This window comes from Anomaloglossus baeobatrachus, chromosome 6, assembly GCF_048569485.1.
Source record: "Anomaloglossus baeobatrachus isolate aAnoBae1 chromosome 6, aAnoBae1.hap1, whole genome shotgun sequence".
Classification (NCBI taxonomy): Eukaryota; Metazoa; Chordata; class Amphibia; order Anura; family Aromobatidae; genus Anomaloglossus; species Anomaloglossus baeobatrachus.
This window is the reverse complement of record NC_134358.1, coordinates 431,319,429-431,346,871: the sequence shown is the minus strand read 5'-3', so window position 1 is coordinate 431,346,871 and position 27,443 is coordinate 431,319,429. Positions and strand designations below refer to the sequence as shown.

At 46.6% G+C, this 27,443-nt stretch overlaps 1 protein-coding gene across 4 annotated transcripts in view; it reads left to right on the top strand.

The window, feature by feature from the left end:
- The first annotated feature begins 1,099 nt into the window (after nucleotides 1-1,099).
- The window catches only part of DNAJC13 (DnaJ heat shock protein family (Hsp40) member C13), a 317,458-nt gene continuing 291,114 nt past the window's right edge, over nucleotides 1,100-27,443 (top strand). For 3 of the 4 annotated variants that reach the window (XR_012724354.1, XM_075315202.1, XM_075315201.1), the window contains exon 1: nucleotides 1,100-1,326. Coding sequence is in view for 2 of the 4 variants with exons in the window: in XM_075315202.1 (XP_075171317.1) it covers nucleotides 1,319-1,326 (8 nt within the window). In the remaining 2 variants the exon portion in view is untranslated. The remainder of the gene's footprint in view (nucleotides 1,327-27,443) is intronic. The other variant, XM_075315203.1, reaches the window with a different exon arrangement.

Genomic DNA, 27,443 nt, shown 5'->3' with positions numbered 1-27,443 from the left:
AGAACCAGATTGGTAGAGACCAGCACCAGCCGGGTTGCAGCTCCACTGAACCTGTGAGTAAAGAACAAGTTAAACCGCAGCCCCTGTGTTGTCTGAATTCTTCCTACACCTCTTTCACCAGTGTTCACCATACTACAAGCACCATTATCCTCCCCTGGGGCCTAGCTCTATTTGCAGAGGGCCCTAACATCCAAGCTGCTCAATACCACGAGCCCCAGTAGTGAGAGACTTTGCAGCTTTCCTCACCTAGCCGCATACCACAAGTGGCGTCACAAAAAACATTTTATTTTTATTATTATTTCCATTATTCCCTTTTTTAAGCGACCCCCAGGGTCACGGAACGAGGCATCGGCCAGTACCCGTGACGTGTTCCCTTGATTCAAGGCCGGGATCGAATACCCCATAATGATAAGGAATTTAGACTCTGAGATCCAATGGGCACAGTGATGATGTCTGTAAAGTGCTGCTGAATTTATGGTGCTATACAAGTGGAAATAAAAAGTATAAAATCTCATTCACACAGTGCTTTTTTTTTTTTAACTCTGGCGCATTAAAAAAAAGCATCATGTAAATTCTTTCAATATGTTTACAGCAGTGTGTTCCCACTGAGATTGGAATAATTTAGCATAAAACCGCACCAAGAACATAAATTACGCTGCAGCTTTCTGGCCATAGACTGTTTTCCTGAGGTGACCCCAAAACTGGGGCAAGAGACGAGTGCAACCAGTAAGATTCCAGCTTTCATTTTCACGGGCATGTTGGAGAATGGAAGCAGCGATCTGATTTGTTGCAACTTTTCGCCTTTAGTTTCCCCCTCGGTGTGACTGGGACCTCGCCCTTATTAGATACGTTTTAATTAGACAAAAGTTTTCCACTTTGCTGCTGGTTCTGATATTCCTCTACGGCTCCGTTATTCTCTGGTCTAGTCTCCCACTGAATCATTACCTAACGCTCTGCCCATATTAAAAATGGCTGCGGCCGACACTTCCTGCTGTCATACACGTCAGACACAGGCAGTCAGCTGACAGGCGCCTGACAGGTACTGGGGAGTGGGAAGAGCAAGTGTGCGGAGTGCGCACGCGCGCTGCTGCCACTGCGCTGTGGACTGGAGCACCGGGGAGGGGAGTAAACATGGCGGCGTCCAGTGCCAGGCTTTGAGTCAGGCAGAGAAAACGGAGGAGTAATAGACGCCAGGGAAGAGTTGCCACTCCCGCCCAGTGATAACCGCGCAGTCAGGGAAGGAGGAGGAGGCAGTGCGCGCCCCCGGAGCCGGGAAGGGGCGGGACCGGAGCCCTGGTAACGTGCCGCGCTCTACTGTATGTGCAGGTACATAGGTGCGGTGTGTGCGGGTCACGTGATAAGCTGCGTTTGGGGAGACTGATGATACAAGGTGATGCATCACTGTGCGCTACTGTATGCAGAGACTGGACCACTGCCCCTACTATGCCTAGCACCCCCACCCCGAAACGGTGGGCACCCCACAACACCCTCTGCCCTCAACACTTCCACCCCTGATGTGGTGGGCACCCCCAGTACGGTCAGCATGCCTGGTATGCCCCCAACACAGTTGGCACCCCCATCTCCGTTATGATTGGCACCCCAGACATCCCTACCCCAGATATGGTCAGCACCCCCCAACCCCAGTACGGTTGGCACCCCACCCCCAGCACTCCCTGCCTTCAGTGCGGTCAGCGCATCCGGTATGGTTGGCACTCCCTGCCTCCGGTGCGGTCAGCGCATCCGGTATGGTTGGCACTCCCTGCCTCCGGTGCGGTCAGCGCATCCGGTATGGTTGGCTCTCCCTGCCTCCGGTGCGGTCAGCGCATCCGGTATGGTTGGCTCTCCCTGCCTCCGGTGCGGTCAGCACATCCGGTATAGTTGGCTCTCCCTGCCTCCGGTGCGGTCAGCACATCCGGTATGGTTGGCTCTCCCTGCCTCCGGTGCGGTCAGCACATCCGGTATGGTTGGCTCTCCCTGCCTCCGGTGCGGTCAGCACATCCGGTATGGTTGGCACTCCCTGCCTCCGGTGCGGTCAGCACATCCGGTATGGTTGGCACTCCCTGCCTCCGGTGCGGTCAGCACATCCGGTATGGTTGGCTCTCCCTGCCTCCGGTGCGGTCAGCACATCCGGTATGGTTGGCTCTCCCTGCCTCCGGTGCGGTCAGCACATCCGGTATGGTTGGCTCTCCCTGCCTCCGGTGCGGTCAGCACATCCGGTATGGTTGGCTCTCCCTGCCTCCGGTGCGGTCAGCACATCCGGTATGGTTGGCTCTCCCTGCCTCCGGTGCGGTCAGCACATCCGGTATGGTTGGCTCTCCCTGCCTCCGGTGCGGTCAGCACATCCGGTATGGTTGGCTCTCCCTGCCTCCGGTGCGGTCAGCACATCCGGTATGGTTGGCTCTCCCTGCCTCCGGTGCGGTCAGCACATCCGGTATGGTTGGCACTCCCTGCCTCCGGTGCGGTCAGCACATCCGGTATGGTTGGCACTCCCTGCCTCCGGTGCGGTCAGCACATCCGGTATGGTTGGCACTCCCTGCCTCCGGTGCGGTCAGCACATCCGGTATGGTTGGCACTCCCTGCCTCCGGTGCGGTCAGCACATCCGGTATGGTTGGCACTCCCTGCCTCCGGTGCGGTCAGCACCCCCTGTATCCCTCAGCCCCAGGTGCGATCGGTGCTCTCGTTATGGTTGGCACCCAATACACCCCCATCCCCGATATAGACAGCACCCCCTGCCCCCAGTACGGTTGGCACCCTGCCTCTGGCATCCCCCGATACTGTCAGCACCCCCAGACCCCCATTATGGTCGGTGCCCATTACTTTTGATGGCCTCAATCAACATAGTTAACACACCAACCTCCTCTGCCCCTGATTCGGTCGTCCCCCGCCCTTGCCTCCGATGCGGTCAGCATGCCCTCCTCTGTGACCTGTATGAAAAAGTAGAAAGAAAAGATATTAATCATAAACTAATGAATGACGTGTTCTTGTGTTGCTGCTGCCTTTTTTAGTTTACCTATGTGGTGATCCAGAATCGGCACCTAGCACTGCATGCAGTGGTGGCACTGGCTTGTGGGCAGCACCATTCACGTAGTCTCATTATGTGTCCCTGATCCGCTGGCAGTGTGGAGGTGTACAGTAACTGGGCACGCTGGCACAGATGCCCCTTGTGGCTTGTTTTTCCTGTGGCTTTCCAGACTGTTTGTTGGCAGATACATATAGGGATTCTCCACCGCCAGATTTTTAGAAAATAAGGTGAATATGTTGAGGTGGCTGTTTTCCTCTGTTTCCACGTACAGTACCAACTTGCCAGAGATAAGTTATGTGACGGGCACAGAGCAGTCCATTAGGTTCTGTAGGAGCTAATCTGCCCCAAATTATTGCCAAACTGCAGATTAAGGAGGAGCAGTGGGCAGGAACAAGGAAACGGCCAGATCTGCCACAATGAATGGAGCTCCTCGAGAGGCCATACTATCAGGGTACATTTCTATACGCATGTCTTGGAACTCTACATTGTGCCGTTCCTCTGATACTCCTCCTGGAATTGTATAATCTAACTGAATACAGTTGCCAATGAGAGCTGAATTGTGCAGGGACGTGTGTGGATGGGGTGAATTGTAGCATCCAGTCAGTATTAAGTGAATTAGTTCATGGAGAATGGAAGAGTTTCCTAAAACGTACATGACAGAACTGGTGACAGGTGCTCCTTCCAGTTTTCCCATCTCACCCATGATAGGCCATGGCATAATGCTGGTATACCGCCATCCTCAGAATGAAATATGCGCAGAACTGCCAAATGGATGGACATTTTATCCTTTAATTTTTGGTTTCCGCAGCAGTTCCCAGTCCACCAGTCAGAATATGAATGGCCTATACTTGTGATTTGATAGAACCTTTTAATGACTCTTTTCAATAATATTACACATTTCAGTAGAGAACGCATTCAAGAATATTTAGGACAAGAGAACTATTAGTACGGTGTCCGTCACTTTACCCCTCTGATGCTGAACTAGTAAGATAATTAAACCACTGTCTTCCCAGTAGTTGTAGTAAGGTGCTGGGTGTCTGCCTCACCTTGGCTCTACAGGGTAGTAAGGTGCTGGGTGTCTGCCTCACCTTGGCTCTACAGGGTAGTAAGGTGCTGGATGTCTGCCTCACCTTGGCTCTACAGGGTAGTAAGGTGCTGGATGTCTGCCTCACCTTGGCTCTACAGGGTAGTAAGGTGCTGGATGTCTGCCTCACCTTGGCTCTACAGGGTAGTAAGGTGCTGGGTGTCTGCCTCACCTTGGCTCTACAGGGTAGTAAGGTGCTGGGTGTCTGCCTCACCTTGGCTCTACAGGGTAGTAAGGTGCTGGATGTCTGCCTCACCTTGGCTCTACAGGGTAGTAAGGTGCTGGGTGTCTGCCTCACCTTGGCTCTACAGGGTAGTAAGGTGCTGGGTGTCTGCCTCACCTTGGCTCTACAGGGTAGTAAGGTGCTGGGTGTCTGCCTCTCCTTGGCTCTACAGGGTAGTAAGGTGCTGGATGTCTGCCTCTCCTTGGCTCTACAGGGTAGTAAGGTGCTGGATGTCTGCCTCTCCTTGGCTCTACAGGGTAGTAAGGTGCTGGATGTCTGCCTCTCCTTGGCTTTACAGGGTAGTAAGGTGCTGGATGTCTGCCTCACCTTGGCTCTACAGGGTAGTAAGGTGCTGGGTGTCTGCCTCACCTTGGCTCTACAGGGTAGTAAGGTGCTGGATGTCTGCCTCACCTTGGCTCTACAGGGTAGTAAGGTGCTGGATGTCTGCCTCACCTTGGCTCTACAGGGTAGTAAGGTGCTGGATGTCTGCCTCACCTTGGCTCTACAGGGTAGTAAGGTGCTGGGTGTCTGCCTCACCTTGGCTCTACAGGGTAGTAAGGTGCTGGGTGTCTGCCTCACCTTGGCTCTACAGGGTAGTAAGGTGCTGGATGTCTGCCTCACCTTGGCTCTACAGGGTAGTAAGGTGCTGGGTGTCTGCCTCACCTTGGCTCTACAGGGTAGTAAGGTGCTGGGTGTCTGCCTCACCTTGGCTCTACAGGGTAGTAAGGTGCTGGGTGTCTGCCTCTCCTTGGCTCTACAGGGTAGTAAGGTGCTGGATGTCTGCCTCTCCTTGGCTCTACAGGGTAGTAAGGTGCTGGATGTCTGCCTCTCCTTGGCTCTACAGGGTAGTAAGGTGCTGGATGTCTGCCTCTCCTTGGCTCTACAGGGTAGTAAGGTGCTGGATGTCTGCCTCTCCTTGGCTCTACAGGGTAGTAAGGTGCTGGGTGTCTGCCTCTCCTTGGCTCTACAGGGTAGTAAGGTGCTGGGTGTCTGCCTCTCCTTGGCTCTACAGGGTAGTAAGGTGCTGGGTGTCTGCCTCTCCTTGGCTCTACAGGGTAGTAAGGTGCTGGGTGTCTGCCTCTCCTTGGCTCTACAGGGTAGTAAGGTGCTGGATGTCTGCCTCTCCTTGGCTCTACAGGGTAGTAAGGTGCTGGATGTCTGCCTCTCCTTGGCTCTACAGGGTAGTAAGGTGCTGGATGTCTGCCTCTCCTTGGCTCTACAGGGTAGTAAGGTGCTGGGTGTCTGCCTCTCCTTGGCTCTACAGGGTAGTAAGGTGCTGGGTGTCTGCCTCTCCTTGGCTCTACAGGGTAGTAAGGTGCTGGGTGTCTGCCTCTCCTTGGCTCTACAGGGTAGTAAGGTGCTGGATGTCTGCCTCTCCTTGGCTCTACAGGGTAGTAAGGTGCTGGATGTCTGCCTCTCCTTGGCTCTACAGGGTAGTAAGGTGCTGGGTGTCTGCCTCACCTTGGCTCTACAGGGTAGTAAGGTGCTGGGTGTCTGCCTCACCTTGGCTCTACAGGGTAGTAAGGTGCTGGATGTCTGCCTCTCCTTGGCTCTACAGGGTAGTAAGGTGCTGGATGTCTGCCTCTCCTTGGCTCTACAGGGTAGTAAGGTGCTGGATGTCTGCCTCACCTTGGCTCTACAGGGTAGTAAGGTGCTGGGTGTCTGCCTCACCTTGCCTCTACAGGGTAGTAAGGAGCTGGATGTCTGCCTCACCTTGGCTCTACAGGTGGGCTCTCCGCAGTCTGGACCTCACTACACACCCCAGTGCAGACTAGAAAGTCTGTTTTCTTACAGATATTCTCTGATTTAGAGAACCCCTTTCTATTGTTCCTAATACGACGTGTTTTTATATATTTGCCCCTAGTTTGTGGTTCTCTATGAAAAGCCTTTATTCCAGGATGACTCTGCTTAATCCATTGATTTCAGTGGAGGCCGAGTAATGACGTTTTTCCTCTGCATTGTGTAAATGAGGAGGACGTCGGCAGGACAGTGAGAACGACTGATCAATTCTTCTTTGGGCCTGTGTTTCTTAATCTATGGAAAAAAAGGGGTTTTCAGCTTACCAGTTTGTTGTAAATTCAGCTGGATGAAAGCTCCTGGACGGTGCTCAGTAGAACAAGGGAGGCTGTAGACAATCAAAGTGAGGAGGTGCTCCGGCACAAAACGTCCATGCAGACAGAAATTGTTAAAGATTAAAAAAAAATCTTTAATTCCTAATAGATAAAAAACATAGTGAGGATAAAATTTCCTATGTTTGACGCGTTTCAGACGCTGGGTCTTTAGTCATAATCAACTGAAACGATTAAGATTTTTAATCTTTAACAATTTGTCTGCATGGACGTCTTGTGCCGGAGTACCTCCTCACTTTGAGTTTCTTAATCTGCACCTCTTTTTGACTGATTCTCATCCCAATAGTCATTTAGTAAAGGCTGCTTCAAATGGCAGTCAACAGCGATTTTCCATGGTCCTGAGTAACCACTGTAGCGACTTGGCTAATTAGGGAAAATCTTAACTGCAGTTCCTTATTTGTTGCATTACATTGCCCTACAAGTGGAAACGCATTTTAAAAGCCTCAGTTCTGTAATTTTATCAGCCTCCTCATAGACATGTGGAACATCTTCCCTAACTGCAGTCTGATCCTGCTGGGTGACAGTAGAGCCCCTGTGCATGGGTCACGTTTGTCCTATATAGGAGTGCAATTTCTCACATTAACTGCTGGGAGAAGAATGATCCTTAATGCGATCATTCTCTTGGCAGCTGAATTTAATTTTTGTTCCATCATAAATTATTTGACTATCCAATCAATGAGCATTTTGCTTGTTTGTAGGATGACCGATGGTATGTGGTGACTAGTGATGAGCGAGCACTGCCATGCTTGGGTGCTCGATACTCGTAACAAGCAGTTGGAAGCTCAGATAGGCACGACTTGAGTATCCGAGTATAATGTAAGTCAATGGGGAGCTCGACTATTTTTCCGGAAGATCTTCCCTTTGACTTCCATTATACTAAGGAACTTGAATCACGCCCATCTGAGTGTCTGACTGGTTGTTACGAATTCCGAACACCCGAGCATGGTAGTGCTCACTCATCATTAGTGGCAACATTTTGGAACAAGGTTTTCTTATGAACTCTCGTTTGCATATGATATACTAGTCTGAATGGTCTTAAAGGGAATATGTCAGCAGGTTTTTACACCTCATCTGAGAGCAGCAAGATGTGAACAAAGAGATCCTGAATCTAATGGTGTATCACTTAGATTATTGGGTGCAGCTGTTCTGACACAATCAGAATTTTTTTTTTAGTCATGTAGCAGAGCTGAGAGAGCTGCCCCCACCCACACCAGCCTCTCTATAGAGATTGTACATTGATAGTAAAGTGTCAGTCAGCAGAGGGGTCGTGCCGGACTGCCATGTGCGTGACTATGTAGTCTGAGCAGTGATAAGTCCTGCTGGTTAAACAAACTGCAAATAAACAACAGATCAGACCTTCACAAGACAGGCATCCGTGACTTCTACGTTTTAACCTTTGCAGCATGCTGTCTTCAGCTTTCATAGCAAAAACCTACTGACAGATTCCCCTTAAGACAGTTCCCATTGACATTGGAGCCTGAAAGCTAGAGTCGAATGGCTCATTTAGACTGGCTGATCCAGGTCCTTAACGTCTGTTGATCTATGTAATACTGGCTGGTTACTGGCCTGTTTATACAGGCTGATAAAATAGTGATGGGGACAGAACGATTGTGATCCAATTGCAATGCCCCCATACAGCACCATATTGTGTGTTCACAGGACGATGTGCTGCTGATAACTGATCAAACATCGTCACACCCAATCAGTAAGCTCTTTGCTTCTTCGCTGGAAGATCGCATATAGGGGGCAATAATCAGGACCTAACATTCCTTCAGACACTTGTTCACAAACTATTGGCTCGTCCAAATAGGCCAGAAGTGAGTGGGCATCTTTCCTCCGCAGCGCCATGATGGTATTAGCGGTCCTGATCATTTCCCATCTTGCCCGTACTTCTATCATGTAAAGGACAGTTGTGATGAGATTCTTTGCAGTAATTCTGGCTCTCCGAGTGTTCCCAGGCATGTGCTTCATCGTACTGTGCGGCCTTCTTCACCGATCACGTCCAGCGCTGCTTCCTGCCATCAGCTGACTCCTGCTGATATTAGCACCTACTCCGGCTGATACAGGAAACAATTCCCAGCCACGAGATGTGGATTTTGACATGCTTGTCTTTTCTGTTTCTGGGATTATGCTGTATTCTGCCACTTCCTCTCCGTAAATCGGCATTGCTTGCAGGACTGTGCTTGTGATTAAGTCCTGATACGCTTTACTGTCATTCATGGGCTTCTTCCTCCGGACAGGATCATATTTCATCGCTGCAGGGCGGGTGATGAGCGCACAGTTCCTTGCTGTGATTATAATCACCGAGCCTTTTCAGTTATATTTGGCCATATGATTTTATTTCTGAATGTATTGGACGTCTGTTTATTATTCATTAGATCATCAGTACTGGTGATGAGCGAGCACTACCATGCTCGGGTGCTCGGTGCTCATAACGAGCACTTGGATTCTTGAGTGGGTGCGACTCCAGTAACGAGCATAATGGACGTGAATGGGGGACTCAAGCATTTCTCTGGAAACCTTCCGGAAAAATGCTTGTTACCCATTGACGTCCGTGATATTCGTGTATTCAAATCGCGCCCATCCTTGCAGCCCTCTGCTCATTAGGAGGACTGAGCACTCGAGCATGGTAGTGCTCGCTCATTGCTAATCATTAGATGTTTTGTGTTTTCAAGAACAGCTGTAAGTTTCCTAGACTCCAATGCAGCATCAGATGCACACCTACCATTTATAGTACCCTATAGATACCTACCTACCATTTATAGTACCCTATAGCGGTTGTTGGCCTCCTCAGGTTTCAGGGTGGGGGTGACTGGTCCCCCTACACGTCCCACAGCTATTCCTCTGTGCAAATAACTTAGCAGGGAATCTCCAGAATGGAGAATTGCAGCAATTGTGTTTGCAAAATGAGTTGCTATTTTGTTAGTTCTCTGATATATTTGTGTAAATGTAGATTTAAAGTGAACCTGTCAGGTGCAATATGCACCCAGAACCACGAGCAGTTCTGGGTGCCTTCCTAATCCATGTCTAACCGTCCTTATATACATATATACACTAGCATAGATAGAGATCTATAGAAAAAGTATTTCTAAAGAGCCTTCATTTATATGCTAATGAGCGAGGGGACTAGTCGCAAGGGCATTAGTTTCCTTAACTAGTTGGCCCCTCAGCATGTGAGCACGCCTGTGTGGTTGTGCTAACAAGCTAATGATTGTGCAGAGACAGAGGCATGGTCGCGCTCACCTCTGCTGCCACCACGCTGGATTTTGACTCCGTGCGCATGATCCCCGAACTTTCGGTCATGAGCATTAAATAGCCGGTGTACTCGTCCTGGCTTCAAACTGGCATAGTGTGCATGACCGGCAGTGCCAGGGCATTCTAATCATGCGCACAGAGACTAAGCCCGGCGTTCTGAAGCAGTGAAACGGACACAGGTATGCGTGTCACTGCCGATGATGACGCTGACAGTGGGCATTGAATAACATGTTAGCTCGCCACTGGGGGTGTGCTAACATGCTAAGAGGGCGCAATGAGCGCAGGAACTAATGCCCTTGTGACTAGTCCCTGCGCTCATTAGCATAAGATAAGAGATCTTTCGAAATACTTTTTCTAAAGATCTCTTTATCTATGCTAGTGTATACAGGGATGGTTAGCCAGGGATTAACACTATGCACCCAGAACTGCTCATGATTCTGGGTGCATATTACCCCTGACAGCTTCCCTTTAAATAAATCTTGTACCTGAGTGTAGGTCCTGACATTTTTTGTTAGGCTGGGCTTACATCCCCATTCAGAGTTCAGGTTTTCTGTTCCGCAGAGTGTGAGAAAACCGTAGGTCATTGCTGAGAAGGATCTTTCAGATAATGGAAACAGCGGTGCTTGGAATACATCACCGACTTATGGGGCTGTAGGATTTAGTCATGGTGTCCGTCATTCTACTGACATGGAGCCTCACTTACAGAGGTGACCCTAGCGTAGCGGCTGCAGACGCTTCCTTTTGTTGTGTGTAATGTTGGTTTTGCTTTGACTACTCGGAATTGTGAGACCTGAGATCTCGGCTGTTTTGTCTTATCAAGCTTCAATAAATTCAGCAGCTTTTAAACAAAAATGTTAGAGAGAGGTCCAGCATTTTCATCCAATGTGTTTTTACAGCCTATGTAATTACAAACATGATACTCAGTTGGGTTTAAAAGGGCAGTTCCATCAAATGACACCAATAGCTAATGGAAGTAGGGGTCTTGCCGGCCTTCTACATGGACCGTGAGGAAGCTCCTGTATACCTGTTTGATGGCAGCGCTACAGTGAAGACCGGTTATGGATTGTGAAGGGGTTTGTGTTGGACCATTAGATGACGCTTCTCCCTCAGCATACAGATGTCCATGGTTCACGGTCAATATACAGACCGGAATGCTTTGACCGGCTGTGAGGCTCCGGATCACAACGAATGGCCTTATAGCTGAATATTATGACCAAAAATGCTACAACCACAGCATATGAAACCATTAATGTGACATAATAAGGTTTCGCAGCCAAACCATATCCTACCATTAGCATAACAGAAGCCATTGAATATATTTGCTGCATTATATCGTAACCCAGAATGGTGACGTTGGATACATATGTGGTGACTTTTACACCTACACTAGTGATCTCGCTATACTGTAGAACGTGCCTTCCAATATGTTTTGGAGATTTTTGAGGAAACTGATCCTCAATTACATCAATTAGAGCGTTTTTATTGTACGTTTTACTATCGGGTGATACGACACTTTGGGGAATGAGATGTTATGAAATCCCATTATCCCTTATTATGCCTTATCACGCCATACCGTCTTTTTATTAAAATTGCAGTTTTCCAGGAAAATCATCCTGCAACGGTTTCTCAGAAAAAGCAGCTACTGCAGTAAAATTGCAATAAAAAAAAAGAAAACGTGAGTATTTAACCCAGGATTTGCCATGGTTCTCACACTGGAGTGTTGCAGCTTTCTGTGCGGATGATACCTTGAAGCTGACAGTGTTTCAGGAGTGATTCAGCACATCTGATGCTAATGTCAAGGTGTGAGAGAGAGCGTATGTTCACACATCAGTTTTTTTGGCATCAGGCACGATCCGGCGAAAAAACTGATGCGACGGATCCGGCGAAAAAACGGATCAGTTGCATCAGTTTTTTCCATCAGTTCCTTCAGTTATTTGACAGATCCGGTGTGATACTGAGCATGCTCAGTTCAAAAAAACTGATCCGGCGGCCAGATCTGTTTTTTTTGCCGCATTACGCTGGATCCGGCGTCCATAGTCTTCCATTATAAAACACGCCGTATGGCGCTGGATCCGGTGCAATCTTTTTTTTTTTTTTTTTTTTTTTTTTTTTAACCGGACACAAAAAAATTCACTTTAACGTTTCATTCGGCCTCCGGACAAGCAAAAACCGGATGAAACGCAAGGCCATCCGACACTAAGGAAAGTCTATTGGGGAAAAATGGATCCGGCGGCAAGATGCCAGAATCGTTTTTTCATTTTTTTGCCGGATCGTGCCTGATGCCAAGATAATATGTGTGAACATAGCCATAGGGGTAAGACCAGTAATGGGGGAAATGTCGCATGTGTTCTGGTGAATAAATAGCGCCTAAGGGTACATTCACACACATGCTGTCCATATAAAAGGCAGGCATGGTCCCAGCGTGGGCTGATGTTTTTCAGATGAGATTCATCACAGGTGCGCAAAAAATAGGATGCCATGCAGACGTCAACCGTATAGCATCTGTTTTTTAATGGATCCAGTGTAATAACACAGGTATGCAAATTTTGGGTTTATGACAATGGTTACAAATCCTATGACTGTTGTTTTCGTATTCCCTGAATTAAAAAGAATTTCTATTTTTAAACATGACGTATGGATTTTGCACAGAACACATGCTTAATTACGCACAAGCGAGTTAAACAAGAAAAATCATTATTGTGGACAAAAATGTTCACGATATTTTATGTAAAGGTTTATTGACCAATCATTCTGCAACTTTAGTGGAAATACATTTTTGTACCTTTTTCCTTCTTTCAGCAAAATTTCTCTTGATGCCTTTTTGTCTTATAGAAGGCCTTCTCTGTGAAATACCAATCACTAATCCCCCATCATGTTTCATCTACCTTGGTATTGTCGTTCCACCTCCTTGATAGACTGCTGAAATCTTTCTCTTTGCTCATCGCTAATAGCACCAAGGTTTTTAGGAAAATAGTCCAAATGCGAATGTAAAAAAATGTAACTTCAAATTCATCAGACAACGCAAGGCTTTGAAACGTTTCAGCATGTTCTCCACGATGGACTTGCATTTTGGATCCTTCTTGTTAACCTAGAAATTTCTTCACAACTTCATTAAAAGAACCCAAAGTCCTTTTCTCAACAGCTTTTAGTTTTATTTCAGTCACACCATCCTTCATTAGTTTTCAAATATCTGGACCCACAAAAATGCCTTCCTTCAGTTTTGCTTCGGACAGTCCCTGAAACGTGGTACACAGGTACTTAAAAGTCTCTCGTTCTTTCTGTAAAGCTTTCCCAAACTGCTTCACCAGTCCAAGCTTAATGTAGAGTTGTGGCAGAAGAACTTTAGTGGCATCAACCAAACTTCCGGCAACTATAGCGGGCTTTACACGCTACAATATTGCTAGCAATTGCTAGCGATATCGAGCGTGTAAGCACCCTCCCCCATCGTGTGTGCGATATCGTGTGTTCGCTGCCGGGAGCGTCACACACACTTACCTGGTCGTCATCGTCGCTGTGACTGCCGAACAATCCCTCCCTCAAGAGGGAGGGACGTTTGGCATTACAGCGATGTCACTAAGCGGCCAGCCAATCAAAGCGGAGGGGCGGAGATGAGCGGGACGTAACATCCCGCCCACCTCCTTCCTTCCGCATTGCGGCCTCGCTCCTGCGGTGTCACACACAGCGATGTGTGCTGCCGCAGGAGCGACGAACAACATCGATGATCAACCATTGCCGATTTTCGGTTTTGGAACAACCTCTCCATGGTGAACGATTTTCACCATTTTTGAGGTTGCTCAAGGTCGCTGGTAAGTGTCACACACTGCGATATCGTTAATGACGCCGGATGTGCGTCACTAACAACGTGACCCCGACAATAAAACATTAACGAAATCGTAGCGTGTAAGTTCTTAAGTTCTTGAGTTCAGGTTACAAAGATGTTCTCGTTGGCCAACTTTTTTGGCTCCAGTGTCTAGTCCTATCCTGGCTGTCCCATTGACAAAAAAGAAGCATGGGTATTTCATGTATACTCCTTGCTGCTCAAGAAGCAAACAGAGAACTTTTAGATCACATATTGACCATCCTTGATCCTCTTAGATAAGTTTCTTGAGAATAAAGTTTGAAATTGTCATAGCTTTCCTTCAAGTGCACAGAATGCCCTACAGGCACTGAAGCATACTTGCTGACATTGTGCAGTAGCAATTTTCAAACTTTTTTGGGGGATGAATCAATAAAGTCTGCACTCGCTCACATTGTACTCAATGTAAAAAATTTTCATCAGCCAAGGAACGTCACTGCAATACATCATAGCACCGTCTTATTTTCTCTGCTTCTTTACCATGAAAACAGGTACCAGGAAGTAGCAGGTTCCTTTCCTTTAGTCTAGAGCCTACAGATTCAGCTGAGTGTTTAAGAAGATCCACGTCCCTGACTAAGTCATTTAAAGGGAACCTGTCAGGTCCAATATGCACCCAGAACCATGAGCAGTTCTGGGTGCATATTGCTAATCCCTGTCTAACCGTCCTTGTATATTCTAGCATAGATACAAAGATCTTTAGAAAAAGTATTTCTAGAGATCTTCTGTTGTAAGCTAATGAGCGCGGGGACTAGTCCTCTGGGCGTTAGTTCCCCTGGCTAGTTGGCTCAATTAGCATGTTAGTCCGTCCCTGTGGGTGTACTAACATGCCAGCGTCAGAAGATGATGTCACTCGCCTCTCCGCTGCCATTGCCACCCGACAATGGATTTCGGGTCAGTGCTCATGACCTCTGAGTTTCGGTCATGCGTACTATGAAGCCTGGTGTACGTGTCCTGGCTGCAAACTAAAGTAGTGCGCACTGAGCTGAAATCCAGAGTCGATGCAGCAATGGCCTTGGAGAGGTGAGCAAGATCATCCTCTGATGCTGCACATTCATTAGCATGTTGGCACACCCACAGAGGCGTACTAATATACTAATGGAGCTGAATAGCAAGGGAAGCAACGCCCAGGGGACTAGTCTCTCTTGCTCATTAGCATACGATAACAGATCTTTAGAAATACTTTTTCTAATGAATCCTTTTATCTATGCTACTAGATACAGGGACAGTTAGGCAGGGATTAGCAATATGCACCCAGAACTGCTCGTGGTTCTGGTGCATATTGCACCCAACAAGTTCCCTTTAATTCGAGCTGTGAAAAAAGCTGTGGCTTATTGGGTCTAGCGTGAAAATCTTTGTCACATTCCTTTTAAGCGTCTACAAATTTCTAACCAATCTAATGACCCCAAAACCATCCACCAAAGGTGGGGTCAAAGTATGGTACGGGACAAAGCCTATGGAGTCAGTGTTTGTGAAAAGACTGTACGCGATGGAATTTTTTTAATATTTTTACGTATTTCATTTTTAAAAAAATCTATATCTCACTTCTTTTCAAGCAATTTTACCCTTGTAGACCTGTGCAATTTAATGTGGATATCTGTATAATTTTTAAAACCTTAGTTCACACAGATGCCTAAAGGGATGTCAAAAACAGACATTCGAATGGGAAATTGCTAAAAATACGGAAGAAAAATTGTTCAATTTTTATGGATGAAAAATGGATGCTTTTTTTTCTTACACTGTCGCAGGGGAATCGGGTAACACTGGATAGGATTTCAAGCGTAATTACTGGAATGTCAAAGCTTAGTGTTGCTCAGTTACACCTCAGTTACACTTTTCATAATCCACCACTAAATGAGTTGCAGTTCAGTAAGCAATCAGTGTCCGGTATTCAGATGTGACACAACTCATCGTGATGATGGGTTTTCCATAGCTCTGCAGATTCTTGTTCCTTTAGCTGAGAGGGTTGATCAGGAAAGCGCAGATAACACACACTTTACGTTATACTACAATGGATCTATAGTGCTACAATAATTTTCGTGGAGCATTATTTCAATTTATTTTGTAAATCTTTTAACCTTTTTTATATTATATTTTTTATTTTTATTATTTTTTTATATATTTTATTTTTTATTTTTTCACCCACAGATCCGATCATTGAACTCCAATTTCAGCTTGGTCTTGTAATAGAATCACGGTAGGAGGGGAGAAGGTTTTTTGAAACCGGAAAACTCCTCAAAGGCTGAGTTCATATGTTCAGCAATCTGCTGCCGACAAACGTGTAGTCACAACTATCTTTATCACTTTTTAAAGAACTGACTAATCAGCTCGATATGTTCTTTAATATTTGAGTTTATGGAGAACAGATCCATTAACTGATTCTTTATCTTCTATTTGAATCTGATCCAGTAAAAAAAAAAAAATACGGATTCTTTACAAATGAGGAAAAATGAATCTTATTATTGGATCCATTTTCCATAGACTTCAATGTTAAAAAAAACAGATCAAGCTGAAATCAGTTATTCACAAAGTAACAGAGAAAAAAAAATGTTTTTATTTTTTTTTTTTTCGTCCTGAAGGAGCATTTGCACTGAGACGCGTAGAATAAAAATCACCTTGTCTTCAATGAACTCTGAATGATCTTCTGTATGGCAGCGTGCTGTTTTTAACCCCTTCCTTCCCAGCATTTTATCTGACCGGAAAGTTTGTAACTCTTATCCGTCTTTTTCGGAACACCATCTTTTTTCCAATTTATTGACCACAGATCACATCAAAGTTATGCGGTAATTAGTCCCACAGTGATATTTTTAATCCAGCTTTTCCAACAATTTTCTTCTTTAAAATGTTTTGAAAAGTCACGTGATTTAGTTGCAACTAGAGGCTGTGCTAAAAATCATGTGACTTTTGGCATTCTCCCGCCATTTTCACCCAGTTCAGACAATGTGCCGGAGCAGCGTGGGGCCATGCCATTAATTTGACGAGTGCCAAAGCTTTGCTAAGCCAAAGCAGACTGGTGAAGGGTTTGTGGAAAGGCGCGTACAGAGGTGCACACTACTCGTACATTGTTCTTGAGTCATCAAGAGGCATATATATGCCTCCTCATATTTAGTAGCATCTGACCCCCTGCCCATATCCTCACCCCCCTCTTCATGATTCAGGCTCTTCATGTTAAAACGAAAAAGAGAAAGCATGTTTTTCTGAAAAGATATATTACAATGTTTCTTATTTATGCCTGAATTATTAATTTATGAGAGAAAAAACAGAAAATGATGGGTATTCTTCAAGATGAACTCATGAAAAGATAACAATTTAAAACACTTTGTAGCTCCGGCGTCCCAGCAGTGACGCTGACTTTCTCCCCACCACTGCCGCTTTATGTTCGCTCCGCGGCCGCCCATGCGCTTATCTGCCTCACTCTGAATCCTGGCCCTGCGTATGCTGCACAGGCTCCCCGGGAATGCACTCAGGGCTTGCACGCACGCACACCGGCTCTCCTCTTAAAGGGCCAGCGCGCTATTTCTCAAAATGCATACAATGTTATAAAGGGTTGCATCACCTGTATACATATGCACCCTTTTATTGGATTATTTGTTCTCACCTTACTTATGTACTCTATATAATATCCTTGCCTGCTTCGGCCAGGTTTTTGAGTATTGCGTTATTGTACATATTTGGGGATTTTAAGCATCCAGGGACTGTTATTCGATGGATTTTAAATATTGAGTCAATAAAAGTAATTTTTTTTTTTTATACAATTGATATTGGTTGTGCTTGCCCTTCATGTGCAGTGTCTTCTTTTTCCTATATTGTATGAACTTATCACTGCACTGTGTAGCATCCATTGTGTTATAACTTGTTTACTATTAGCAGCTGTGCACCTATCTTCTAGTGTATCCACTATTTCCTGGAAATGCTTCTCAGCCTATGGCTGAGGGGCACTGTGTATTTAAGGCACCCTCCTATTAGGGGATGGGCCTGTGCAACATTTCTTGTTAGTCTTTCTGTCTGCTAGTTAGTTGTAAGGTCCTGCTATCCCTAAGTCCATCACCTGTACCTGCCTTCCCACCCATACCTATTTATCCCTGCTGTGCCCATCATACCTGTCTGTCTCAACCATTCCATCTGTACCTGCCTCCTCCTTTGTTTGTACCCATGTCTGTACCTGCTTTGGGGGTCAGCTACCACAGGCACGGTCACTGCCCTGGAAGTGGTACCTGGCGTCCGCCTCGTGGTAGGTGCTCGGTTAAGCCCCTTCCACTAAAGGGTAAGCCGGGTCCCCCTGTGGTTCAGTGGGTCCACTACTCACACTCACTGTTTCTGCACTGGTCTCGAGCGTTACACGTTTTCAGAACAAACTCGCTGTTGGATTCTCAGAAAACTTGTTCTCCAGCCAGTAGACCAATAAACCAACTGCTATAGGAGACTAGAAGAAAACCCAATTGCAAAAGTGACTTTTAGCATATAAAATACATTCAACTTGAAAAAAAGCATTTAAAAGGAACCTATCAAGAGTTTTACAACTACAAGCGTTCACAAAACTATATTGTTGATTAGGGTAATAGATGACAAGTTAAAAGATATCTTGTGGACGTCTAATGATTTGATGATGAAATCAACTTTAATGCATTATGTAAATTAATTTTCATCTTCAAGTGCATCAAGAATGGGCCAGTTCCCAGCAAGTGCATAGATCCTCTTATCCCACCCCTCAACCCCCACCCCACATTCTTGATTTCCCTTGCTGCTAATAACAGTGCATTCAGATTTCCATATAAATCAGTCCAAAATCAGACCGCCATGCACGGACTGGCTGTCGGGTCTACCTTCCTGAGCGTAACAACCTCGTAGAAATATATGATGCAGTCATGGTCGGGACATCCTTGCATTGCGATCTTGTGAGATTTATACAGATGTCGGAATGCACCCCGAAAGTGATATCATGGCACTAAACAAAGACACATTCGGGCCTGTCACTAGGCAGGTAATAATACAAAGAATCGCTGCTATACCTGGGAATTTATTTGCTCACTTTATATAGCGCTATTAATTCCATAGCACTTTGCAGAGATTATCATCACTGTCACATTGGCCTATAAAGACTGGGATCTGAAACGCGTCAGGCGGGGGCCTAAGGCTCAGACTATGCATTTTATTATTGAATTTTGTTTAAAATATTTTTATAGGATCATTTGAACATAAGGGTATATACTATTGAATTTTAATGGATCAATAAAGCTATAATTTTATGAAGAACGGAATGCTGGATCTAATTATCTAATTTCACTTGTAATCGTGGACTCCAGCCACAGTGATCCGGGCACCTGTGGATCCTTTTGGTTTAGGTGGTGAGCTGTGCTTCCCCTTTTCGTCCCCATTGGGGCTTACCATCTAAATTCCCTATCAGTATGTATTTGGCGTGTTGAAGGAAACTGGAGAACCCGGATGAAATGCACACAAATAACATACAAACTCCTTACTGATGTTGTCCTTGTTGGCATTTGAACGCTGCCAGACTGCAGTGCTAACCACTGAGCCACCGGGCTACCACCTCCTATATACTCAAAGTTGATTTTTATTTTATTTTTTTTTACCTCAGCATTTGTGGCCTAGAATGAGTATTGAGCTAGCCTCATAAGTGTCATTAGTTTGCTGAACCGAAAGTCCTGACAAGTTTCCTTTTAGGAAAAGATGGACAAAGTACTAAGAACAGGGCTGGGCAATACTTGGAAGGCTGTCCCCCTGATGATTGGTGGGAAGGAGAGGGACACTGTTGTAGGGGGGACAGGGTGCTTGTGACCACTAGTGATTGGTTGAAGCCTCTGATGCACCTTTACAGGCTGTACTTCTGGTAGGAAGGGGTGCATTACAGTGCATATGAATGGAGAGGGGAAAAAGGCAGTGCTCCGACTATGTGTAGAAAAAGAGACGCTGCTTCAACTAATATGCAAGTGTCCGGTGAACTCTATGTAATTAGTGGTGAGTTAGCACTACCATGCTCAGGTACTCATAACAAGCAGTTGGATGTTGGGATGGTCGCGACTCGAGAACCCGAGTATATTGGAAGTCAATGGGGAACTCCAGCATTTTTCTGGGAAATCTTCCAGAAAATTGCTTGAATTCCCCATTGACTTCCATTATGCTCAATACTCGAGTCGCGCCCATCCCGAGCGTCCAACTGCTTGTTACGAGCACCTGATCACGGTAGTGCTCGCTCATAACTAGATGTAACACATTATTTACACACAAGCTTTTAACCGGTTGGTGCCATGCACTCTCCAGTCGCTCGCAGGGTCCAATTTGGCTCATCCTGCTATGTAATGTCGTTGGGTGTTTATTCCAGCTATCCCTTGGGGAGACTTCCAGACTGGTATATATACAAGCTGGATATAAAGTGCATTTATCACAGACCACTAAACGAAATGTGAAGATTAAGAAATCCTTCTTTTCTAATGTCGTCCTATTGTAGTTCTGACGCTGCTGATACACGGGTCTTTCTTACTTATCAGAGCAGCTTTTGAACATGAATCACAGAGAACATCCATTTCATCCTCTTCAGTAAACGGCTTTGAATTGCAATTTGGTTCTAAAAATAATCCGTTTTAATTGAATCTCATTTCCAGATGCATTTGGTCCAATTAGTGCGCCTGTCTAATACCAGTCCTTCTTCCATCGCAGATCCAATGCTTTAAAGGGAAATGTCAGTTAAAATATCGTCAGGTTATCATTGTGGTTCTCAGCCGCACTAGTGAGTAGATTTATGGCCAAACCTTTTACTAAGCAGCTGCGCAAATATTTTGGCAAAATACTGCTTTATTACAAAAGTCATTCATTGATGGTGCCTTCAAAATCCACTATTCATACTCGAGTATGAAGTATTAGGCTATGTGCGCACGTTGCGTTTTTCCGCTGCGTTTTTGCGCGTTTTTCGGGTGCGGTTTTGGTCTTAAAACTACAGGACTTTCCTTCCCCAGCAAAGTCTGAGTTTTCATTTTTGCTGTCGTCAGTGTAGTTTTGTTTTAGGTGTGTTTTTGTGGTGACAAAGATGCAACCTGTCAATTCTTTCTGCGTTTTTGCCAGCGTTTTTCTCCTATGCAGTGCATTGGAAAAAAAACGTAAACCCCGCAAAAACGCATGGGTTTTTTTATGCGTTTTTACAGCAGGTGTGTTTTTTAGCGGCCCAAAATGCTGCATCTTTGTGGTCACAAAAAAAGGCAGCGTGCGCACATAGCCTTAGGCGGGCTTTGCACGTTGCGACATCGCAAGCCGATGCTGCGATGTCGCACGCGACAGTCCCCGCCCCAGTCGCAGGTACGATATCTTGTGATAGCTGGCGTAGCGAAAATTATCGCTACGCCAGCTTCACATGCACTCACCTGCACTGCGACCGTCGCTCTGGCCGGCGACCCGCCTCCTTCCTAAGGGGGTGGGTCGTGCGGCCTCATAGCGACGTCACACGGCAGGCGGCCAATAGCGGCGGAGGGGCGGAGATGAGCAGGATGTAAACATCCCGCCCACCTCCTTCCTTCCATAGCCGCCGGCGGCAGGTAAGGTGATTCTCCTCGCTCCTGCGGCTTTACACACAGCGATGTGTGCTGCCGCAGGAGCGAGGAACTACATCGTACCTGTCGCGGCACCGGCATTATGGAAATGTTGGAGCCTGCAACGATGATACGATAACGATGCTTTTGCGCTCGTTCATCGTATCATCTAGGATTTACACACTACGATATCGACTGCGACGCCGGATGTGCGTCACTTTCGATTTGACCCCACCGACATCGCACTTGTGATGTCGTAGTGTGCAAAGCCGCCCTTACACCAGGAGAACAATCTCATCGGTGGGGTGTAGCGTCCCCATGATCTTACCAGCAGGACTGGGGTGTATAGCTGTCATTGGAGATTTGCTTTCTAGCGTCTGCATGTCGGGGATGAGTTCCGCTCCTCTCTGACAAATGTACAAAGCTTATAAAACTCAACTATCCCAGCAATAGTGATGGACCTGTCCTAATACAGGTTGGTCTGTGTCAATTTCACTGTGAAATCCTGTTGTAGCCCGTTATAGACTGTGCCATCACCATCCATTAGCTAAATCACTGCTCGATATTCTGTGCAGCAGCCCTGTGCTCATGCCGTTAAGTCACACTCCATCGCAGCTATGTGTTTTCTTTTTTGATCTAGTTGCTGTTTTTTTTTTTTTTTTTTTGCTTTGCAGACCTATTGGGCGAGTTAAGTCAGATAAAAGTAGAATGTCAGTTTTTTTTTTTTTTGGGATTTTTATTTATGTGGGCTCTAAAAACCTCACATGTGAATGGCCCAATAAATCTAATGTCCATGCGCTGGTAACACGCGTACGACAGGCACTGATGTGTGAACCCAAAGGTGTTTGTGTCTTCCATTCATACAGAAGCCTCTTGGCTGTGACAGTCATCCTACAACGGACACAAGCACTTACTAGAGCCTGTCAGGATTATTTGCGTATTGTAACCTTTGGCTTTATCTACGATATAAGGGAAATGCTTGATCAGCGCTTTGAGACAAATGTTTTTATTTTCTCCGCTTTTGTTCCAAAAATTTAAATCACTTTGGTTTTTCTCAATCCAGTATATCAGTTTTACCATCTGCCTTTATCAGGGTAATATATAAGAAGTGAGTCTTATACCCTGATGAATTGTATATTTTGTCTTTTATGAATGTATAGCTTTATTCTGCTCAGGTAAGCCGGGGGGTCCGGAGACCTCTCACCTGTTGTAGGTAAGCTGGGGGTCCTGGAGACCTCTCACCTGTTGTAGGTAAGCTGGGGGTCCTGGAGACCTCTCACCTGTTGTAGGTAAGCCGGGGGGTCCGGAGACCTCTCACCTGTTGTAGGTAAGCCGGGGGGTCCGGAGACCTCTCACCTGTTGTAGGTAAGCCGGGGGGTCCGGAGACCTCTCACCTGTTGTAGGTAAGCTGGGGGTCCTGGAGACCTCTCACCTGTTGTAGGTAAGCCGGGGGTCCTGGAGACCTCTCACCTGTTGTAGGTAAGCCGGGGGTCCTGGAGACCTCTCACCTGTTGTAGGTAAGCCGGGGGTCCGGAGACCTCTCACCTGTTGTAGGTAAGCCGGGGGTCCGGAGACCTCTCACCTGTTGTAGGTAAGCCGGGGGCACATCCAGAACAATGTCACCAGGCAAACATTATATTGGGCTCTATCATCAGTCCAATAACAATGGGCCTGAGCTGTCCGGACCCCCAGCTTACCTACAACAGGTGAGAACCTGTTGTAGGTAAGCTGGGGGTCCGGACAGCTCAGGCCCATTGTTATTGGACTGATGATAGAGCCCAATATAATGTTTGCCTGGTGACATTGTTCTGGATGTGCTGAGTCGGGGGAAGCACAAATGACAGGAGGGAAGCTGCTGTACATTTACTGGCAACTGCTGAGTCAGGGGGCAAAGCAAAAATGACAAAGGAAGTGTGTGCACCATTACAACACATACTGGTATGATGCTGTAACATGTGGAGCTGTGCTGCACAGGAGTGGAAGTCTTTTATAGTCACAATCATAAATCTTTATGGTAGAAGGTCACCAAGATCATGTGTAATCGTTTTCTTCCTTAAAGCACCTTTCCGGCTTTTTTTTTATTTATTTTTTACTTCAGCTGGAGTGGTGCTTTTAGATGTGTCCCCTACCCCCTGTATTAGGCTACTTTCACACATCCGGTTTGAGCACTGCGGCTCAATCCGGCTGTGCAAGCTATGCAACGGATGCGGCGAAAACACCGCATCATTTGCATAAGTTTTTACATGCGGCCCGTCCGTTTTTTTTCCGGTTGCGGCATGCTACTGAGCATGCGCAGTGGAAGAAACCGCATGCGGCGGCCGGATGCGTTTTTTCCGCATCGCGCCACATCCGGCGTCCATAGGCATGCATTGAAAAAAGCGGCGCAGCGGCCGGATGCGGCGCGATGCGTTTTTTTTTTGCCGGAGCAAAAAACGTTGCAGGCAACGTTTCATCCGGCATCGGCTTAGGCTACTTTCACACATCCGGTATTTGCTCTGCGGCACAATACGGCGCTCTGCAGAAAAACCGCAACCGTTTTTTTTTTGCCACCGGTTGCGTTTTTTTTTTGCATAGACTTACATTAGTGCCGTATTGTGCCGCATGGGCTTGCGGTCGGTCCGGTTTTTGCCGCATGCGGCAGATTTAGCCGATGCCGCGGCTGGATGAAACGTTGCCTGCAACGTTTTTTGCTCCAGCAAAAAAACCGCATCGCGCCGCATCCGGCCGCTGCGGCGCATTTTTCAATGCATGCCTATGGACGCTGGATGCGGCGCGATGCGGAAAAAACCGCATCCGGCCGCCGCATGCAATTTCTTCCACTGCGCATGCTCAGTAGCATGCCGCAACCGGAAAAAAACCGGACGGGCAGCATGTAAAAACTTATGCAAAGGATGCGGTGTTTTCGCCGCATCCGTTGCATAGCTTGCACAGCCGGATTGAGCCGCAGTGCTCAAACCGGATGTGTGAAAGTAGCCTAAATCTGCCGCATGCGGCAAAAACCGGACCGACCGCAAGCCCATGCGGCACAATACGGCACTAATGTAAGTCTATGCAAAAAAACCCGCAACCGGCGGCAAAAAAACGGTTGTGGTTTTTCTGCAGAGCGCCGTATTGTGCCGCAGAGCAAATACCGGATGTGTGAAACTAGCCTAAGGCTCTAAAACCTATGTAACGGATGCGGCGATAATACCGCATCCTTTGCATAAGTTTTTGACATGCGGCCCGTCCGGTTTTTGCTGCTTGCGGCAGGCTACTGAGCATTCGCAGTGGAAAAAAACGCTGCCGGCAGGTGGATGCGGTGTTTGCCGCAGGATGCCGCATGCGGCATCCATAGGCATGCCGCAGGATGCCGCATGCGGCATCCATAGGCATGCCGCATGCGGCATCCATAGGCATGCATTGCAAATCGCGCCACATTGGCCGGATGCGGCGCAATGCGTTTTTTGTTTTTTTTTTGCCGGACAAAAAAACGTGCCAGGCAGCGTTCCATCCGTCCGCCGCATCGGCTAAATCTGCCGCATGCGGCAAAAAACGGACCGAACGCAAGCCCATGCGGCACAGTCCGGCACTAATGAAAGTCTATGCAAAAAACCCGCAACCGGCGGCAAAAAAAAAAACGGTTGCGTTTTTTCTGCAAAGCGCCGGATTGTGCCGCACAGGAAAAACCGGAGGTGTGAAAACAGCCTAAATGTGACTCTGAGAGCCTGGTTCTGGCTCTCATAGAGTTATGTTGAGCTGCTAGTGGCATAAATTCTGACTTACGGCCATTCAGTAGTTACAAGGTGAAGGAGAAAGGATGAAGATTGCAATAGGGGAGTATAATACAGGGGGACTTAAATTTAAAGCACTGCTCAAGTGCTGAGAAAAACCCAAACCCCTTGAGTGGTGCTTCTAAGGAAGCTCTTACATTAAGGTGTTTTTTTTTTCTTTTCAATATTCAATAAATGTGTGTGTATATGTGCATGTAATGCAGTGAGTATATTAAAGCACCACTCTAGTGTTTTTTCGGTGCCACACCAGAACCACAGCACAATCTTGTGCCAGTAATGTCTGATTGTCTGGAAGTCAGAAGTGACATGACAAGCGCTCAATACAACTCTATGAGAGCCACAATGAGGCATTTAATAAAATTAGTTTTATTTGCAGAAAAAAAGCAGCAAAACCATTTTGCTACATATTATATTTACGTCGGATTTTCGCTTTGTCGTTAATTTCTATGCATTGACGTGCTGGAGATTTTAAAAACACTGCAGTTAATAAACTCAGCCAGGGGAAAAATATAATTACCGTATGTATGTGAGATTTTTGACCTGTCACCGCTTCTTTTCTGGGAAAATAAACTGCATCACATCAAGAGAGAAAAGCTGTGTGTGAACATGGCCTTATTGTTCTAATTAGTATGGTACTATTACTGCTAGCACTGCGTTGCTGTTGCTCTTAGGCTTTGTCTGTTGTAATATTGCTTGTGTAAGATTTCTAATGATGAGCCAGTTTGGATACTACGGTATATTTTTTTTCTTCATCCAGCTCTTGCCGTCTCGTTCGGCGTCTCCATGTGTCCCCATCTGCTGCCCTTATGACATGCTGCTATGCAGCTTTCCTCATTTCATACACAATCCAAGCGTTATTACATTGCAGAGTAACAAACCAACACACTGTAAAACATCCGGATCATTGCTGAGCTAATTGGAGCCGTGATGTTTTTTCGTGAAGGTCCTGGGAGTGAGCCTGAATTTTGTGGCGGCGTTGGCAGAGCTGCATGAGCGAGGATTACAGTGACTGTTATTAGCGGGGCTCGTCTGCTACTTTACCTTAGTCTTACAGGGCATTATGCAGACTGTCCTTAATAATGCAAGCTTGTGGAGGCCATTTGGGGAAGAAATGAATATGCATACAAACACATACAGTATTTTTCCATACAATGATGCATCTGCTCCGGTTACTCATGAGCCTCCAGCACATCATTATCGCTGTTTTGTAAGGAGCTGTAATTAGGCTCCCATAGAGTGGTACAGCTTTCTTCTTTCTCTAGAGCAGGAGTCTTGTATGATGACATCCAGACTGGTTATGTGATAACTTGGCATAATGATACGGCCACATAAGTACCTGCGTCTGTTGTGCAGCCTCCTGCATATGGCCAGGTGAGCGGAATAGCGTTATTACTTACATTTGTTACCTTTAGGCTTTCTGGGAAATATTCCAGGAAAATGGTCAAGTTCCCCAATGACTTCCATTATGCTCGGGTACTCAAGTCGCACCCATCCAACATTAACTACTTGTTACGAGGACCGAGCATTCGGACATGGCAGTGCTCGCTCATCACTAATACTCAGCATTAGATTGGTGGGGGCCCCACACCTGTCACCCCCAGTTTAATAGGGGACAAGGTGCAATACCAGGGAGTAAGCACTATATAATACACGGAGCTGAGCTGTTCCAGCCCTCCACACCTGTTATATCTGGCCGCTGTCTGAGCAGGTAACAGAAGTATCCTTAAAGGGAACCTGTCACCAGATTTGGCGACTATAACCTGCAGCCACCACCAGTGGGCTCTTATATACAGCATTCTAACATGCTGTATATAAGATCCCAGGCCGTGCTGTAGAATGTAAAAAAAACACCTTTATAATACTCCCCTAGGGGGCGGCCAGTCGATCCAATGGGTGTCGCTGCTCTCCGATCCGGTGCCTCCTCTCTCTGGTCTGGCGCTGCCTCTCTGCTGCAATTGACATCCTCCTTAGACCCAGCCCAGTATGGATGATGCGTCTACGTCATCCACACAAGCCGGCATTGCGGTCCTACGCAGGTGCGTTTTGATCTGCCCTACTCAGGGCAGATGAAAGTATTGTAGTGCACATGTGCTGGCGGTCTGTAACCTCTCCTCGCACCTGCGTATTACAGTACTTTGATCTGCCCTGAGTAGGGCAGATCAAAGCGCATCTGTGCAGGTCTGCAATGCTGGCTTGTGTGGATGATGTAGGATGTGTCTTCCATACTGGGCTGGGTCTAAGGAGGACCGCAATCGCAGCAGAGATGAGGCGCCGAAGCGGACAGCATTGACCCTCATTGGACCGGACCACCAACAAGGTGAGTATTATAAAAGTGTGTTTTTTTGTTTTTTTTTAACATTCTACAGCGCAGCCTGGGCTCTTATATACAGTATACCGGAATGCTGTATATAGGGGCTCACCGGTGGTGGCTGCAGGTTATAGTTGCAAACTCTGGTGACCGGTTCCCTTTTAAATTGTATTACAAATCAGTTGTGATTGTCCGGCACCCTCATCGATCTTATATTGATGACCCTTTTAAGGATAGTTCTTTTTCTGGGCACATAATTC